The sequence below is a fragment of the Dasypus novemcinctus genome, chromosome 4 (assembly GCF_030445035.2).
Source record: "Dasypus novemcinctus isolate mDasNov1 chromosome 4, mDasNov1.1.hap2, whole genome shotgun sequence".
Taxonomy (NCBI): domain Eukaryota; kingdom Metazoa; phylum Chordata; class Mammalia; order Cingulata; family Dasypodidae; genus Dasypus; species Dasypus novemcinctus.
The window spans coordinates 51221912-51241518 of record NC_080676.1 but is presented as its reverse complement, the minus strand read 5'-3'; the positions used below and the strand labels follow the sequence as shown (position 1 = coordinate 51241518).

General features: G+C 33.7%; 1 protein-coding gene across 13 annotated transcripts in view; it reads left to right on the top strand.

Annotated features, from left to right (window-relative positions):
* TBL1XR1 (TBL1X/Y related 1) overlaps positions 1 to 14969 on the top strand; it is a 161609-nt gene extending 146640 nt beyond the window's left edge. For all 13 annotated transcript variants that reach the window (XM_058295360.2, XM_071214621.1, XM_071214626.1 and 10 more), the window contains 4 exons: positions 1811 to 1938; positions 2482 to 2647; positions 7811 to 7912; positions 8715 to 14969. In XM_058295360.2, the coding sequence (XP_058151343.1) occupies positions 1811 to 1938; positions 2482 to 2647; positions 7811 to 7912; positions 8715 to 8741 (423 nt within the window). In that variant the 3' untranslated portion in view covers positions 8742 to 14969. The remainder of the gene's footprint in view (positions 1 to 1810; positions 1939 to 2481; positions 2648 to 7810; positions 7913 to 8714) is intronic.
* Positions 14970 to 19607: the final 4638 nt, after the last annotated feature.

Genomic DNA, 19607 nt, shown 5'->3' with positions numbered 1-19607 from the left:
ACCTGCACTTCACTGTCTGCCTCTCTGCGTTTTTGCATATTCTCTATTGTTTTCTTGGTGGTTACCATGGGGTTTAAATTTAACATCCTGAAGTCTGTAACAATCTTGTCTGCCTTGATATACCACCTTAACTTTATTAGTATGCATGAACTCTGTTCCCGGTATCCCTCTGTCCCTCCACCTTTATGTAGTTCTTTTTTTTTTTTTTAAAGGAGGCACTGGGCATTGAACCCGAGACCTACATGGGAAGCAAGTGCTCAATCACTGAGCTACATCCGCTCCCCAATGAAAGTTTTTTTTTTCTTCATTTGTTTTTTAGGAGGTACCAGAGATTGAATCCAGAACCTTGTACATGGGAAGCAGGCATTCAACCAGCTATATCTGCTCCCTATGTAGTTCTTGTAACATAAAACGTATTTACACGCTGAGTCCAAAGCCATTGATTTTTATCTCATATATATATGTATATTTAATTTATGTCTCCCCTTTCCCTCGTTGTTGCATTTGCTGTGTCTGTTGGTCTTCCTTGTTTCTTTACAAAGTGCTGGGAACCAAACCTGGAACTTACGGTGTGGGAGGAAGGCTCTTAATCACTTGAGCCACTTCCAGTCCCTGCTTCATTGTATCTCTCATTACGTTTTTCTTCTTGTGTCATCTTGTTGAGTCAGCTTGCCATACCTGCCTGGCTTCTTTAGGAGGCACTGGGAACCTTCACTCCCTGCTTTGTTTATGTCTCTCGTTATGTTTTTTTTCTTCTTGTGTCTCTTGTTAGGTCATCTTGTTGTATTCGCTTGCCACGTCTGCCTGTTGCATCAGCTTGCTGTCTTCTTTAGGAGGCATTGGGAACCCGGGACTTCCCGTGTGGTAGGCAGGATCCCAATCGCTTGAGTCACATCTGCTTCTCCTATCATTATATTTTATGCACTTGCCTTTTAGATACTGTAGGAAGTAAATTATGGAGATGCAAATAAAAAATACTGTAGTTCTGGTCATTTACCTAGGTCATTATCTTCATTGGAGATCTTCATTTCTTCGTGTGGCTTGAGTCCATTGTTTAGTGTCCTTTACTTTAAATTTACAGAACCCTTTTAGTATTTTTTGTAGGGCTAGTCTAGTAGTGATGAACTCTCTCAGCTTTTGTTTATTTAGAATGTCTTAATCCTCCCTCAATTTTGAAAGAAAGTTTTGCCAGACAAACAATTTTTGTTTGGCATGTATTTGCTTTAGCACTACAAATATGTGCTGCCACTGTCTTCCTGCCTCCATAGTTTCCACTGAGAAATTGGCACTTATCCTATCGGGCCTCCCTTAAATGTAACCCATTGCTCCTCTTCTGGCTTTCAGAATTCTCTATCTTTGGCATTCGACAGTTTGACTATAGCATGACTTGGGATGAGTCCATTTGGGTTTATTTTGTTTAGAGTTCATTGAGCATATTGGATGTGTGTATTCATATCTTCATTAAATTTGGGGGGAGTTTTCAGCCATTATTTCTTTGGATATTTCCTCAGTTCCTTTCTCTCTCTTTTCTCCTTCTGGTTGTGGGGGTGGGGGGTGGGGAGTGGCCCACCAGGCTGCCAGGAGATCCTACCACTTCCTTCCTATTCAGCACACATCCTGTTTCAGCATCCCTTTAACTGTTTTCTGGAGCTTTAAGAAATTTGTTTCTACCAGTTCTTACTGGCTTGGGGCAACAGAGCCTTGAAGCTTCTCTGCCTCCACCACCATGATCAGGGCAGGGCTGGCTAGATAATATTTTAAATGTATCAATTGTATAGAATAATGATACATATTTTTCTTTTTTGTTTAGATATGGAGTATGAAACAAGATAATTGTGTCCATGATTTGCAAGCACACAATAAAGAAATTTATACCATCAAATGGAGTCCAACAGGACCAGGAACAAATAATCCAAATGCCAACCTTATGTTAGCAAGGTAATAGTCCTCTTTTCATAATTGGATAAATAGGGGAGAAAATTTTTGAGAGATTCCATGAAATAAAAATGTATTCTACAAAGAATGTGTTTTTAATGGGAACTTTTAAAACATAGGATTTTATTAGTAGTCTTTCTGGGCATAATGTTTTTCCTTTTAAATGTCTGATGGTATAAAATATTGATTTAAACCCAAGTGATTGAAGCATATTACAATTAAGTTTCTTCAGTTTTATTTAAAAAAAAGATTAAATTAAAAATATGACCAATTCAGTGTTCTAAACCATGGATCAGTAAAAAGAGCTTTAAGATGAAAAGAATACAGTAAATTAGGTCATTTGTGTTTTCCTGTTCAGGGACTTGGCGATGGCTTTAAGCTGTGTCCACCTGATTAGCTTCCAGTTTCTTTTCTTCCAGACAACCCAGTCTGCCTCCCATAATGAATTTATTATTAGCTATTAAGAATGACTAGATAAAGGGGAGATTGGGGCTAGTGTGGAGAGAGAGTTCGTTACCTTTTTTTTTTTCCTTCTTCCCTTGTCAGTGCATCCTTCGATTCTACTGTTCGGTTGTGGGATGTAGACCGAGGGATTTGCATCCACACTCTGACAAAACACCAAGAGCCTGTGTACAGTGTAGCTTTCAGTCCTGATGGGAGGTATCTAGCAAGTGGTTCTTTTGACAAATGTGTGCACATCTGGAACACACAGGTAGGTCTACATTATTAAAATGGAAAGTACTCTTGTATTTAGTAGGAAACATTTGACTATACCAAATATTCTTTTCCTTCTGTGGTGTTAATTTAACTCTTAGCTTTAAAATAAAAACACCATTTTTGGAATTTATAGGTAAGTAAAGATTGGAACTGACTGAAGTTAATTGTCTTATACAGAACAGAATTTAGAAATGGATTTGGATTCCTTGTTTTTTTTCCCAGCAATTTTGCAGAGATAGAATGTGGTAAAAGACATAATTTCTTTATTTTCTAAAGTAATTGTCTTTGAAAGCGCTGTATATTAGCAATAAAATATTGTGGATAAACAAAATAATTTATTATATTTACACAGACATACCATATGTAAACAGACTTTTAAACTATACTACCTTTGCCAAGTCAAAGATAAAGAGGTCCTTTCTAAGAAGCAAAGAAAGCAGTCTAGTCTGCTGCTTCCATTTTTATGCACTGTGTTCTAGGTTTCTTTAAAAGCACTCACTTGACTAGCAGCACCTTCCCCCTCATTTAGTCATCAGATCTTTGCTGATTATAGTACACACACCAGGAGATATTGTGGGCTATTTCTTTTTCTGTAGCAAGTCATAGTGGATTGCACATCTAATTTGCATAAACCATCATTTTCAAGTATTATCTTTTTATTGTTATGCATTCATATTATTTTAAAAAAACATTTTTAAAAGTAAATACCAAAAGCTCCCACTTCTGTCTTTATCTCCTCTTCAATTGACATTTATATTAGTTTCATTTATTCTTCCTGAGTTCTTTTTGTAAATACAAATATAGTGATTGTTCTGTTTTGCATCAGGAGAAAAAATGGTATTTTAGTGTAGTTTTAAATTTACATTTCTCTTATACTTGAAGTTGAATATCTTTTTATATGTTTAAGAATTTGTTAATTTTTCTGTAAACTGTGTCGCTTGTTTCTATTGAATTTTTTTTTTCTTGATTTCTTGGAGCTTTTACATGTTAAAAAAAAACTTTGTGATCTGAGTTGCAAATGTTTTTATCTTATTTGAACGAATAATTATAAAGCCAAAACTTTAAATTATATTTTAAATTAAATTTTAAAGTAAAGGTATTCTGTTTTTTATCATTTCTTATCTCCTAAAATTTCTGTCTATGAATATATGCCTATATTGGATATATTCTATAATTATGTTATGTATGTTTAAAATTTCATTTCTTTTTTTAAAAAAAGATTTATTTATTTATTTATTTCATCCCCCCACCCCAGTTGTCTGTTCTTTGTGTCTGTTTCCTGCGTCGTCTTCTTTGTTCACTTCTGTTGTCAGTGGCACGGGAATCTGTGTCTCTTTCTGTTGTGTCATCTTGTTGTGTCAGCTCTCGGTGTGTGCAGCGCCATTCCTGGGCAGGCTGCACTTTCTTTTGCGCTGGGCGGCTCTCCTTACGGGGCTCACTCCTTGCGCGTGGGGCTCCCCTACGCAGGGGACACCCCCATGAGGCACGGCACTCCTTGCGCACATCAGCACTGCGCATGGGCCAGCTCCACATGGGTCAGGAGGCCCGGGGTTTGAACCGCGGACCTCCCATATGGTACATGGATGCCCTAACCACTGGGCCAAGTCCGCTTCCCAAAAAAATTTCAATTCTTGGTTTTAGTTTTAAATTTTTGTTTGTGGGAAGAAACTAATTGTGAACCCACCTCAACTTTTAAAAACTGAACAACAATCAAATAGTTTGTGAAAGTTAACTATAAGTATATGCACATCAGTGTAATTCAGTGTAGTCTCTTTGTTTTTGTTTATTTTAATTTTTATTTATAAAATATTTCAAACACAGAAAATAACATAACAAACATTTGTATACTTACCATCCAGATTTAACAGACAGGAACAGTTTGCCTCACTGTTGTAGATTTTTGTTCTTTTATACAGGATAAAATATTATTGCTAAAGTGTTTGCCTCCTATCTTTTCCCTCTTCGTTCTTAAAGGCGATATCAAATCTGAGGTGTCTCATTCTTACAAGTGATATGTATTAGTATTTTTTATGTTAAAATTGTACCTAAGTGGGATTATCGTATATCTTTTACAGCATGTATTTTTTCACTCCTATTTTTTAAATATCACATTAGCTCTAAAATGATTCATTTTGACTGTTCTAGAGCATTCTATGAGTATATACCACATTTATTCATTTTCCTATTGATGGACATTTTTAATGTCATAAACAACATTGCAGTGAATATCCTTGTACATGTTTCTTGGTGCACATGAATGAATGTTTCTCTAATGCTTTGATATAGATAGATGAGTGGAAATCCTGGAGCCTATAGAATATGCATGCCAAGCTACAAAGTGGTGATATGAATTTATTCATTTAGAATTTCCTGTTTTCCCCTTTTATGAGGTTATTTAATGTTTTTCCAATTTGATGGATTTGAAATAGTATTTTGTTTTAATTTATATTTCTCTGATTATTCGTGGGTTTAAACATCTATCATATAGTTATTATTCTGTTGGTCTTTTTCTTTTATGAATAAACTTTTTAAACCAAATTTTCTATTTTTTGTGTGTCTATGTTTATATTTTTACATTGTTTTTTCAGAGTTCTTTATGCATTATAGATACTAATCCTCTGGTTATATGGATTGATTGTACTCATCTCCTAGTTTATTCCATGTCCTTAGGGGATATTTATCATAAAGAAATGTTTAATATTAGTTTGTTCAGATTCATCATTCTCTTTTTGACTGGTGCTTTTTGTAACCTAATAAATTCTTCTAGATGGCTCTGATATATTTTTTATAAGGTTCTCTAATTTTTTACCCATTTGGAATAATTTAATGGATGTTATGAGGTAGAGATTTCATTATATTTTTCTGTATGGATGGACTCTTGTTTCAGCACTGTCGATTGTTCCCTTAATGTTTTATAATGCCACTTCTTCCCTGTACCAAATTTGTGTGGCAGTGTATATGTATAGTTTGTTTCTAGATTCTCTTATTCCCTTGGTATATTTGTACATACCCAAATCAGTAACACAGCTTAAGTACCCTATTCTGGCATTAAATTCTTCAAAATTGCTTTCCCTATTCTTGGCCATTTAGTCTGACATATTAATTTCAAAAAAAGATTATGAAGTTCTATATTTTGCTTATAAATACCTCGAATTTATAGGTGAAATTGGGGAGAGTTATTAAAATGTGTTATCACCCACGATGAATACATATGTGTACATTTATGTCTTTTCTCCCTTTGTTAAAGTTTTATAATTCCTCTATAAGATTTAAAAATTTTTTTTCTTGATATATTCTGAGTTGTCTCATGGTGCTTATTGTTATTCTGAGTGATATCTCTTACAAAATATATTTCTTGTTTATTGGAACATTATTGATTTCGTTATATTGCTGTATTGATTTTGAATACCATCTATCTTGCTGAGCTTCTCAGACTTTCCTTGCAAGTTAATCTTTCTTTTGTGATTGAGTGGAAAGAGGTTTTATATATATATGCTAGAGATAATCTGTTATGTACATCTCTAGTCACTCCTTTACTCCATTATGACAAAATCAGTTTTAATGAAATTCAAGTATAGAACTGTAGACTTCTAATAGAATACACTTCCAAGTTTTTAAGGGCATTTGAGCAAACTATACATAATTTTGTTATATCAGTATTGTGTAGGGGAAAAATAATCTCATTCTACTTTGAAGATAGTAAAATGCTTCTTGATGAGTTTTCAGTGCAGGAGTGTCATAGTTTTGTCATACCCAAATATAGTTGTTTTTTCTTGCATTGCTTGGATGATCTATTAACTAAGAATATATCAGTTAATTGATGAAGTTTGGTCCCAACAAATGTACAGATTTGGGGTAGATGCTGATGATACATTGACCCTTTTTTATGTCATAGCTCTGCCTTGTTGACCATGCATGCTATTTGCTATTTTGGTTCAGTTACAGCCCATTTTATGCTTAGAAATTGATGATTGTCTTTTAAACAAGTTTTGGGTTTGTTTGTTTACCCCAAAGCCTTAGAGATTTTACTCTGTGTGCTAGCAGATTTTAGATTTTCTTTCTACCTGTCCTGTCCTTTCTGTCCTACTTGCCTGGATACTAGAGGCCAACTGCACTCAGTTTTCCATTAATCTCATAAATTTTGAGGAGTTTTAGGTAAAAAAGAAAAACAAGTGCGGTTTATGGTTTATGTGAACGGGACTGGAGTGAATTTGAAGAGGCAAGGTGAAAACAAAGAAAAGGTGTCTTCCAACTTTAATGCTTATTTTAGGGTCTGTGGTTGGTTAGCTGTTTACTACGTACCTGGTTTGCCACTGCCTTGCTAGATGTGCTATTTTTCGCTTGATCTTTTAGTTTACCATAAAGCTGCAGGGATCCTTTACTCATTGTCACAACAAAACACCAGAAGCACATTGTGCATTGTTCTCCTGTTTTCACAGCATGGCCTCTGACCTTTGCCCTGTTTAATGGCCGGTTTCATAAGAGAATACATTTTTGGGCTGAGTTTTAATTCTTCAGAGTCAGCTATATATATATGTGTTTGTTTCCAGTGATGAAAGAATAAAATGATTTAGTTACACTTAAGATTCTGCTAAGCTAGTGATGAAATTAAGCATTCCTGGTTGTCTTTTTTTTCTTTTCCTTACAACAACATCTTTCAATAATGATGTACTTCTTTTAGCTTATTTTTAAAACTCTTTTAGCTGAGGGACTATTCAGTAAATATGGACTATCAGACTTATACTAGAATGTCATTATTAGTTTTGTATACTTCCTCTTTAGGATGTTTTGTGAAAATTTCAATATCAATTTTGTTTCTTTACATGTTTGTCAAAGTCATGCATCTTTTAACAACAGTAATTTATTTCATATTATATCTTGATTGTTTACTTCTATTTGTATCAAAAAGGCCAAATATGTATTAGCCAAAAATGGAAAAACTGAGCACATATATATGTGATCAGTTAAGCAGACTAGTATTATCTTTATAAAAACATCACACCACATTTCTGACATTTCAGAACTTGTACTTATTTTTGAGATGAAACTATATCCCACGTCTGCTAGAAATAAAGTCATATACTATTTTCCCCTCAATATCCTTAAAATGATATACACATGTGTTATAACTCTTATAATTCTGTTTTCCATTTTTTAGACAGGTGCTTTAGTTCACAGCTATAGGGGAACAGGTGGAATTTTTGAAGTTTGCTGGAATGCAGCAGGAGATAAAGTTGGAGCCAGTGCATCAGATGGTTCAGTAAGTATAGTAAAAATGCTTCCACAGGGCGGTGGATATGAATGTATTGGGGAAATGTCACTTATGGTCATAAAGACTGCAAAAACGTTCTTTTCAAATACATTTTAAAATGTGTTATTGTTCTTTTTTTCCTGAAGACTATATACTTTTCATATAATTGCTTTCAAAGAATGTTTAGGCTATCTTTGCCAGAATAGAATCTATATAATCAAGAAGCAGACTGATTTTTACCTAAACTTCATTATTTTAAGTATAGTAGAGTAACACTCAGAGAGATCAGATAGATTATGCTTATTTCTCACTTCTCTCCCCCCCCCAGCAGAGTGTTGCTGACCCAAGGAAGGGGTAATAGAGGCAGATAATCCCTGCATTGAGAAATGCGTGATACAGAAATACTATTTATGGCTTCCAAAGCCCTAAAAGCAAAGGACATGGCCATTAGCTGTTCAGTAAAGCTGTAGCTTAATTTAATCTGTGGTACTTTTATTAGGGTCCAGGAGATAGGCAGTGGTCTATTTTGAGCATATTTTTTCAGTTTCTTAATTAATAGAATTGTTCCTAAAAATCTTAACCATGGTTCTTTTGTATTACTCATGGTTGTTTTCTCCCATCTACATAGACGATATGTCTGATTTCCATTGTTTAAGTGCCCATTTCTGTGTTACTTTTGCTTTACTGGTTTCATGAACTTGGAACTAAGCAAGAGATTCTGTACTGTACTATAGGGAAAAGCTGAAATAAAAGATATAAAATGTACAATAAAATCCTGACCACACTCATTGATTATTTTAATTTTTTACAGGTTTGTGTATTAGACCTTCGGAAATAGCGCTACTAGTTGGAAGCCATGGACCGACTATGAATGTGTACATAGCCAAATGACTGTCCCTGACCCATGTACTGCTATAGTCCCACTTGAACCATGGCCAGTCCACTACAGCCAAATCTAAAAGAAATATATACATACAGTGTATATAAACAAAATTGCACCCTGAAGATGACAGAGTTTTGTCACAGCTTGTGAATTCTGTTCACCAAGTGCTGGAATCTAATCTGCTGTGCCCCCAAAATAGCATTTAGAAGTTTTGGATATGAAAAACAGAAGAAAAAAAGAAATATACCTTATAAAAGCAGACCATACATGTACCAGTTTTTGGATACTAATGACAGCCTTGTTTCTCCCCTTTGAATCAGCAGACACCATGGATTATATTCTTTTTTCCCTTCAGTAGTCAAGCAGTTTGTACAGAGAAAATGGACTTAAAAAAAACTTGCAGCAGTAGTTTGTTCTTGCTTTTAAACTTTGTTTTTGGTTTAGTTTATGGATGCATGAAGCAAGGGAGTGAATCAGTTTCTTGTTTATATTTTTTTCACCTTTTAAACAAAAAAAATTCTTAAAAATATTTTAATGCATTCTTTTGAAGAGGTAGCTGTTTGGTACATTTTATGGCTCCCAGAGCATATATACAATTGGTGCATGTTAAGGGAAGGGGGAATTGGAAATGAAATAAAAATATATGACTAGCGTCATGTCAACTTTTAAGACACATCAGTAAAAGGATTATGCTCCGGGTTTTGGTGATGTGGCTGAAATGCAATAGTTTCTGTTTTTGGGACATATTTCTGCCAATGAAAGACTAGAAGGGCACAAAATGTTTTGTTCATTTTTTAAAAAATACCATAGAGAAGATGCATACAAAACAAATCTTCTGATGTTTTGTAGCCATAACTAAATTATGGTTAAAATGTGCACTATTGTGAAAAGGAGCAAAGTAGGTTTTTTTTGTTTGTTTTTTGGTTTTTGTGCGTGTGCGCGTGTGTGTGTTTTTTTTTTTTTTTTTTTTGGTCATTTTTTGTTTTGCTTTGTTTTTAAGAGATTAAAATGTTTCTGGATAAGGATTAGCTTCTCAAAGTGTCCATCATTATGTGTAGAAGCTTAACTATATAATGTAACCAAACTCCAGTATTAAAAATCTCTCATGTTATTTTTCTTTATACAAAGCAAGATAACGGCATATAACACTGCCATTATGTGGCAAAATGTTTGCTACCTTAGTTTAAAAAACAATCTTTAAAACAAAAGACTTGCTTCAACATGTTTTTAAATAGCAGTGATTCAGAATTAAGGAAAAAAAAAAAGTATAATTGCACTAACCTCCCTGCTGCTCTGATTCTGCGTTTGTGGTACTTGTGACTACATTTTCCCCCCCAAATATATAGATAGATTTAAGCTGCTATTTTTTCCCATTAATCACTACTATATCATGTCTTTTACTGTTTATAATATCAGATATTTTCTTAAAGATATTGGTATCAAATCAAACCTCTTGTGCTCATGCAACTAAAAGCTAACATATACAGAATTTACAAATGACAGCATGAGGCCATGTTTATATGTGTGATTAACAGGGTTTGTCATGATTAAAATAACAATCCAGGAGTGTCAGTTTTGAAGAGAATAGTTGTCAAATTTCTGTTACAAAGATTTTAATTAAGGAATTCCTTGTTATTGAGCTTAGCAAATTTATAACACTATTTCCATCACTAATTATCTTGAGGCCTTTACTACTAAAAATTTAACCCATATTCTAAGTTTAAGTAGGAACTGATTTAACCCAAGTAATGCAGTTTTGATTTTCAACATTCGTTGTTTTGCTATTTTTACACAACAGCATTGATTGAAGCAAGTCTTGGTTTTACTAAGCTAGGGTAGCATTTGCTATTGGTAAAGAGAATAAATACACTTACTTTCACAATACTTTGTTAAATGTACCCCAGTTATTAGTGGGGTCTATGATACTGTAATAATATTTTTTTTCAAATTTACATCCAGAGAGGCAGTCATTCATGATGGTTTTGTGCCAGCTGTATTTAGGGTTTTGGAACACATTATAAATATTTAGAACTATTACCCTGTGACTTATGTAGGAAACCTAATATGCTGAGTATCTGGCACTTGAAATCCTGCTTTTCTTGCTGGAGGTCCTCACCTATGGTTGACCTCTCTTGTTGTTTAAAAATAAATAAATAAAAATAAAAAAATCTGTGCAATAATTTTTAAATGTGCTCCCAGGAATAGACACAAATGTTTTGAGTATGCTTAAGCTGCATTTTCCTTTAGCGATGCATATGTCAATTGCACTGAATTTAAATCTGAAAGTCAGAGGTGATTATTGATAGTACTTTTGTATTTTGAAATGGACAGTTTATTCATTTCATTCAGTTATTGATTTTCCCCCAGCTGATTAAAAGGTAGTCAAGAAATTCTGCGATATAGCTGCCAAAATCGACAGCTACGTTATTTTTTATGGTATTGTCATCTTTTTCTTTCTTTTCTTATTCTTTAGCTATTTTACTTAAGCATAATAGCCACAATACAACATATAAAAGATTATAAATACAGAGCTTTATTATTCTGAAGTCTTGGGTCTTTTAAACATAAACTTATCTGAAGGGTATCCATTTTGTAGGCTTGGGTTCTTTATGAGCATACGATTATTTATTTATTTTTGCTGCTGTTCTCAACATCATTATTGCCTGCTGATGTGCCACGATGCTGCTCCTATACGCAAAAATAAGATTGTCTCTAATTTGAGCAGTAACATGATTGCAAGATACCAAGTTTCACAGCCAGTAAAGTTCTATTATTGAGGTTCTTGCTTATTTTCTCTTCTTTTTTTTGCAGGGGGAACGTCTTACTCCTGAATATACAGTAGTTTTTCTTTGGTATCGTTGTGTTGTATAAGCTTACTGTAAGAAACTTATCATAAGGAAGAATAGAAAAGAAAACTTGAGAATACTAATTGAATAAACAGAATAAAGAAAGTACAGCTGTCATTCTTAAACATTATAAAGGAATATATTTGTTCTTATCCATGGTAGAAAATCTCAAAGTTCTTATATTTGTTCCAGTCCCCACTTGCTATTGTTCATCAGGTACCATCATTGACTTTCAAATGATTTTTGAAAGTGGTAACTTTCAGTTTCCTAATAGGGTTTAGAATATATCTAATTCTGCTTTAATTATTCTTTAGGAAAAGTATGTTTTAGGATTATACACCTTTTACAGATACTGAAAGTGCCTCCTTTTGTGGTGTAAAAATCAATTATGGTGCAAAAAGTAATCACTAGATGGAATTACATGAAAGTTTTTTGCTTTTTGATGTGTAAAAATGTCAAAAGAAAGGCCAAAGATTTGTACTTTTTCACTTAAAAAGCACTCCTTTTTCCTTAAACTTCTTTCTGTCTAATTAGATTTAATGAGATAGTACTATTTTTTAAGGAACTATCTGTTTATGTAGAATGGTTTTGATGAGAGTAATGTAAACTATTACTGCGTAGAAGCCTAAAGAGGAGGATGCATTTTTGCTATTTAAAGGAATCACAAATGACTGTCCTTCCATGAGCAAAAATGACAAGCTTTACTAGATAAACAGAAAAATAAATATCAAATGCAGTGCTATTATTAATACTCTTTTCAGAACAGTTTTCAGTTTCTTAAGCACATTGTTTCTACAGAATCTGTGTCTTTTCTTGCATGGTAAGGATGGTACTTGCATGTAGTGAGTAACTGTAGACAGTTTCCACAGATACCCTGTTGTCAGTGGACCAACATTGTGGCATGGCAGCAAATGCCAACTTTTTGGGGAACAGCAGCAAATATACAAGAGAACCTGTGGTTTGTTTTGTTTTGTTTTGTTTTCCTCTTCTGAATCAGCAGGGATGGAAGGAGGGTAGAGAAGTATGAATTAACCTTCCTGTAGTAGCTCTGAAGTATCTTATTCAGAATCAGATGTTTTTTGTTTTTGTTTTAAACATCACTCTAGTTAAATGTAGACAAGAGCGGAAGGGTAGAAAAGAGGATGTGTTCACTTTTTAATACACTGATTTAGAAATTTGATGTCTTATCCGTAGTTCTGAGGTGTTTATAGCATTCTTTATTTCTGCTTTTATGTTGACAGTGTTGAAGCAGGGTGAATAACTAGGACTTCTTTGTTCTAGGAAACTGTTTCATGATTTTTGTTTTTAAATTTCTGGATAAGTTCAGGAAAACATTCTGCATGTTGTATTTAATCTGATTTATCTTTTCCATCTCATTAAAAACAAAAACATAGACTGCATTTTGTAGCTCTGTAATCCCTGAATACAGAAGTAATTTTCTTCTTTCCTGACTTTGTAGCTCTAATGTTTTCTTTTTGATTTTTACAAATCCTTTGGGTCTAATTCTGTGAGCCTACCTATAGCACTGGATTAAAATGTCTGCATCATTTCTTTAGTTATCCAGTTAACTTTAAAACTGTTGTAAAAGTGTAAACCAGCCCATGACAGTTTTTTGTACATGTTAAAGAACCTTTATTGTTCAGTTTTCATGGTTATTATGTAAGGAAGACTGATATAGATGCTGTCCTGGACCATGTTAATTACACTTATGATGTATTTTGGTTCCACATCACAATGATTTATACCCAATGACCCTTTTATCCTTTTTAGGCACATTTTTTGTTGTTGTTGTTGTTGCAGATCCCTTTTCATTGTATTGCTTTGACAACTGTAATTTGAATCAGATCTGAAAGAGGTCCAGAATAAAATATATTTTGATATTATGTTGGCTGTGTACATATATAAAACTTTTGATATCTGTGCAGTTTGTATAGACTATTTACTGGTCAAGTAAAGAGAGAGGGATGCTATTCCTTGTTTACAGTTTCTTGTTAAATTTTAGTTGCTTTTATGCCTCCAGTGTTTTATTGTAGAATAAACTTTTTTTTAATCTGAGTAACCATTCAAAACATATGACATGCCTATTCTCTCCCATACGGGTGTTAGCAATTATAAAAATTGTCATCAAAATCCCAAACCACTGTTTTTCATAAACATAGTTTTCCCAGATATATACTTTAAAGTAAGCCCATAGATAAAATTATAAATTTTACTATTTTATTACTTCTTGCAGGAGATAAGATTTTTAAAATAAAAGGATTGTTTACTATTTTTATTAAAGAATAATAGAGCATCTAGTCATCTAGAGAATAGCAATTACTTTTAAATTGTTTTGAAAAAAATCAATATTGTATTTAAAGCATATTATTTCAAAATATGTATAACCAAACTAAAAGAGACCTCAGAGTCATTTGCTTAGTATACAGTTGAGAACTAAACAGTGCATCCAAGTTGAAGAGTTTTAGGGCAGCAGACTCAACTTCCTTAATGACTTTTTCCCCATTCACGTAAGCCAATTATAATTTAATAATTTTCTCTCCTTAGCTAGTAGCTTATGTTTTACTAACAATACTTGTAATCTAATGACAAAAGATATTAGGTAGCTTCCATCTTTAATTAATGCCATCTCCTTTAACTGTTACTTAGAGACTTTATTTTCAGAATCACTAGGCATATTTTTGGTTTTCTTTTGTTTTTTTAAAAAGGTGTATTTTTCAGGTGTTCTACCTTTCCCTTTCATTTTCTTAAACTAATACAGTCATAGACTTGTCATGTATTATTAGAAGATAAATCACTGCACTTGCTAGAACTTTGACAGCCTGTCATTTTCAAAGGGTTAACTTTTATTGCATGACATAGGTTGTTAATAATTTGCTAATTTTATACTTTTTCAAAAAATGTTTAAAGATTACTAAAGTAGAATCCATATAAACTTGAGGTAAAGTTGAAATTAAGCAAGTACAGAAAGGATTATTTTTAATTCTTAGCTGTTACACTTTACAGTACATCAGGTTTCTTACCTATTACCATACGTATACAGTCAGATTAAAATTTATTGTTTTCCCAGTATACTCGTTAGCAAAATACAGTTGGAGGAAAGACACTATGGACAGTAGTTTCACGGTGCTTTTCTCTGCTGTACTGAAGCTCTGTCAACAATGAAATGTTAACCCTATGCTACTTTTTCTGCATGTTTCCTTTCAAATGTCGTATCTCAATGCTATTTGTCCTAACTTGTAATATTTTTGTATTAAATTTTTTAGGAGTTCCTTGTAATTTCTTTATAATTTAAAATATATTAAACACAAAGTGTTTAGTAAAGTACAGAAGACAATTACTAATGTTTCTTGATTGTTGGATTTGTATGATCAGTTGGGCAGAAAATTCATACTTTGAAGAACTAGGACCATTGGGGTGGTGGAAGCTACACAGAAGATGACCACGTTTCTATTTAAAACACATAATACTTTCTAACATAGTAACCCAGTATCAGATGGGCTGCTTTAGGAGAAAAAGCATTATCAGAAACATTAAAACATAGATTGGGTAGTCATCAGACAGGCAGACAGGGTTACTGTGACGAATTCAGTCATTGAATGGGGTATGATATTTTGGGTAGTCTTTTCAAACATCTTGTATTTAAAATCCAGTCACCCTGAACTTATCTGAAATCAGACATATGAAAACACCAGCTTCCAGAAGATCACACATTCAAAATAGAGGATTTTGAAAATCTACGTGGATTGCCTTCAGAAAAGCACTTGCAAGTCTTGATAATTCATCCAGGCCCATATAACGCTAACTTGTTGGTTTAATTTACATTCACTACTTGACCACATTAGTTAACTGATACACTCCAGTATGAGTACTTAAAGAGCAGTACAACTTAGTAGAGTGTAAGAAATAGCTAATAAAATTCACAGAAATGGAGAACTGCTTTTGGCAGGGATTTCAAATGGCCTAAGTTAAGTTTAATGTAATATAAAAATGCAGGCAAGTAGATTGTTTTTAAATACATCTAAAGTGGTTGGAATATTTAGCATGTGGGATGAACTTTAGTTTTAAGTTAGAAAAACGGTGTTGAAGTAAATGAAGTCACAATAAAAGAAATCAAGACTGAGGTAAGTTAATCTTTTTAAACATAGTGTTGGTCAACCTAGAGAGTACATTAGAATAATTGTCTTTTCAATAAAATGCATGGCCCTATGCTTGACCTGCTGGCTAATATGCAAGCACTAGATATACATGCTTAATTCAATATGCTTGCTTGTTTTTGTGCCATGGGTGAGTGGGGATGGGATTTGGGTGGGGGTAGTGCTGTTGGCATATAGTATGAAGCACATACTTGTAAGGATGTAAATAATAGGTTCCCGTATGCAATCTCCCAGTCCAGTCTTCAGCGGGAGCCACTGTTGACTTTTAATATGTGTTCTTCCAAACATTTTAAATGTATACTTTTTAAAAAAGGAAAGAAGGAAAACCCAAAACACACATTAGATTGTAATGTTCATTGGTTTCAGAAACTGGCTTTTTCACCAAAATCCTTTGGACATTTCCCATCAGTATCAGTACTTCCCTGTGTCTGTGTAGATAAACAGAAGTTAAGAGTGTCAACTCTGCCTGCCTGCCTGGGTTGAATGCCGTCTCCACCACTTAGTACTTGACTGACCTAAGGATTTACTGTATTGGTTTCCCCATCTGTAAGACAGGGATAACAATAGTACCTATCCCACAGAAGGGTTTTGATGACTTAAGTTTTATTAATCTGAAGCCCTGAGGAAATGGTGCGTGGTTGTATAAAGCACTATTTGTTATTTTTTTAAATTAATTTTTATTAGAGAAATTTTAGTTATAGAAAAATCATGCAGAAAACGAGCTCCCACATCCTACCTCATGCAAAGTTTTCCTTAATGCTTTGCATTAGTGTAGTACCTTTCATATAATTGATGAAACAATATTATAATTATACTATTTACTATTACATTAGGCTTCACATAATGTACAGGCCTATGTGGTTTTTCTTTTTACATTTTTATGTTAGTAACAGACAACTTAAAGTTTCCTCTATTAACCACATACAAATGCGTGATTTAGTGAAGTTAATTATATTCACAATGCTGTGCTACCACCAGTAACATTACCAAAATTTTCCATCACCTCAAACACGAACTCTGTACCAGTTAAGCATTAATTCCCATTCTCTACTGACACCTTGGTCCCTGCTAACCTAAATTTTAGTTTCCGCCTCTATAAACTTATTCCAATTATTTTGTATCAGTCAGATCATACATTATTTGACCTTTTGTGTCTAGTTTATTTCACTCAAATATGATGCACCATTTCCTACTTCGCCACATCCTCTTTCCATTTAATAGTAGCAATTGTAGTGGGTGTGAAATGGCATCTCATGGTTTTGATTTGCATTTCTCTGATGGCTGTTGATGTTGAGCATCCTTTCATATTCTTTGTCCATTTGTATATCTTCTTTGGAGGAATTTCTGTTCAAGTCTTTCACCCATTTTTTAATTGGGTTGTCTTTTGTTGAATTACAGAATTTCTTCATATATTCTGCACAGTAAAACTTGAGCAGATAATGCGATTTCCAGATTTCTCACATTTTGTAGGTTGTCTTTTTATTGTTTTTATTTTTATTAGAGAAGTGAGTTTACAATCAATCATCATACCATACAGGATTCACATACATTGCCCCACCACCAATGCACTACATATTTTTGTGACTCATATGTTAAAAATGAAGGAACATCATCATTTATTACTTCTAACTATAGTCCGTAGCTTATATTTGGTGTATTTTTCCCACAGCTCATCCTACTATTAACACCATGTATTAGTATCATATATTTGTTATAGTTCATGAGAACATTATCATGTTTGTATTGTTAACCATAGTCTATCATCTACCACCTTGTTATATGGTCCCCTGTCTTGTACAGTCCATCCAAAGTGTCCTTAGTGGCTCTGTTTCAAAGAGTTGTGCTCTATTACTTCCGTCCATTTTAGAAAGTTTTCGGTACTCCAAAAGGAAAGATCCCATTCTCCCTTAAGCCCCCTCATTGTTGGCCCTTAGCACTGATACAGTACCTTCTTTGCCATTCCTACAATATTATTATTACATTACCATTAACTATAGTTCGTAAGTTACACTAATTGTATTTTTCCCATGTATCACCATATTTCTAACAACTTGTAATAGAGGAACATTCTTGTACTATTAACCACAATCCTAATCAACTCACTGAAATCACTGTTATATAGTCCTTAGGTCATCCTCTAGCTTTCTTTTAATTGACATTAACCTCCCTAGACTACCACATTATGCTCTTTACATTGTGTTAGCATCAGTGCTATCCATTTGCCCACACTTATAATCCATCATATTAAACATTCTATGTACATTCAGCATCAGATCCATCTTAACCCACATTATATCCCCTGGTAACCTATAGAGTTTAACTCCATGAGTTTACTCATTGTATTTAGCTCATATTACTGAGACAATATAATATTTATCCTTTTGTGTCTGGCTTATTTCATTCAACATAATGTCCTCAAGGTTATTCCATGTTGTCATATGCATCCCAACTTCATTTCTTCTTAAAACTGAATGTTTTCCATTGTGTGTGTATACCACATTTTGTTTATCCATTCATCGATTGATGGACACTTGAACTGGTCCCATATTTTAGCAATTGTGAATAATGCTGCTATGAACATTAGTGTGCAAATATTAGTTTGTGTCCTTGCTTTCAGTTCTTCTGAATAAATTCCTAGTAGCAGGATTGCCAGATATTTGGCAGTTATATAATTAGCTTCCTGAGGAACCACTAAACTCTTCCACAGAGACTGCTCCAATTTATATTCCCACCAATAGTGACTTGAGTGCTCTGATTCACTGCATCCTCTCCAACACTTGTAGTTTCCTTTTTTTTTTTTTTTTCCAGTGGCTGTTCTGTAAGGCATGAAATGATAACTCATTGTAGTTTTGATCTGCATTTCCCTAATTAGTGATGTTGAGCATCTTGGGCCTTTTGGACATTTGTATTTCCTTTTTGAAAATACGACTATTAAGTCTTTTGTCCATTTTAAAATTGGGTTCCTTGTCTTTTTATCAGTGACTTGTATGATTTCTGTATAAAATGGAAATCAAATGCTTACCTGGTATGTAGTTTCCAAATATTTTTTCCCTTAAATAGGCTTCCTTTGCACCTTCTTAAAGTCATAAAACTTTAATTTTGAGGAGGTCCCATTTATTTTTCTTTTGTTGCTCATGCTTTGGGTGTAAGGTTTAAAAAACTGCCACTTAACCTTAAGATCATGAAGGTGTTTACCTACATTTTTTTCTAGGAGTTTTATGGTAATAGCTTTTTATATTTAGGTCTTCGATCCATTTTGAGATAATTTTTGTATAATGTGTGACAGTGGTCCTCTTTCTTTGGATGTGGCTATCCAGTTTTCCCAGCACCATTTGTTGAATAGACTCTTCTGGCTTACTGGATGGGCTTGATAATTGGCTTTTGCATTTCTGGAAGAAAAAAAAAAAGAGTGTTGGAATTTTTATTGGGATTGCATTGAATATGTAAATCAGATTTGGTAGAACTGACAGCAATATAAGTCTTCCAATCCATGAATACAGAATGTCCTTGCATTTATTTAAGTCGTCTCTGGTTTCTTTTAGCAATGTTTTGTAATTTTCTGAATACAGGTCCTTTATTTCCTTGGCGATGCTTATTCCTAAATATTTTATTTTTTAGTCCCTATTGTAAGTGGAATTTTTTTCTGACTTTCTCCTCAAATTGCTCCTTACTAATGTATAAAATGCTATTGATTTTTTTAGCTGTTAAAAAGCCCTTTATTGGCGGCGGACTTGGCCCAGTGGTTAGGGCGTCCGTCTACCACATGGGAGGTCCGCGGTTCAAACCCCGGGCCTCCTTGACCCGTGTGGAGCTGGCCCATG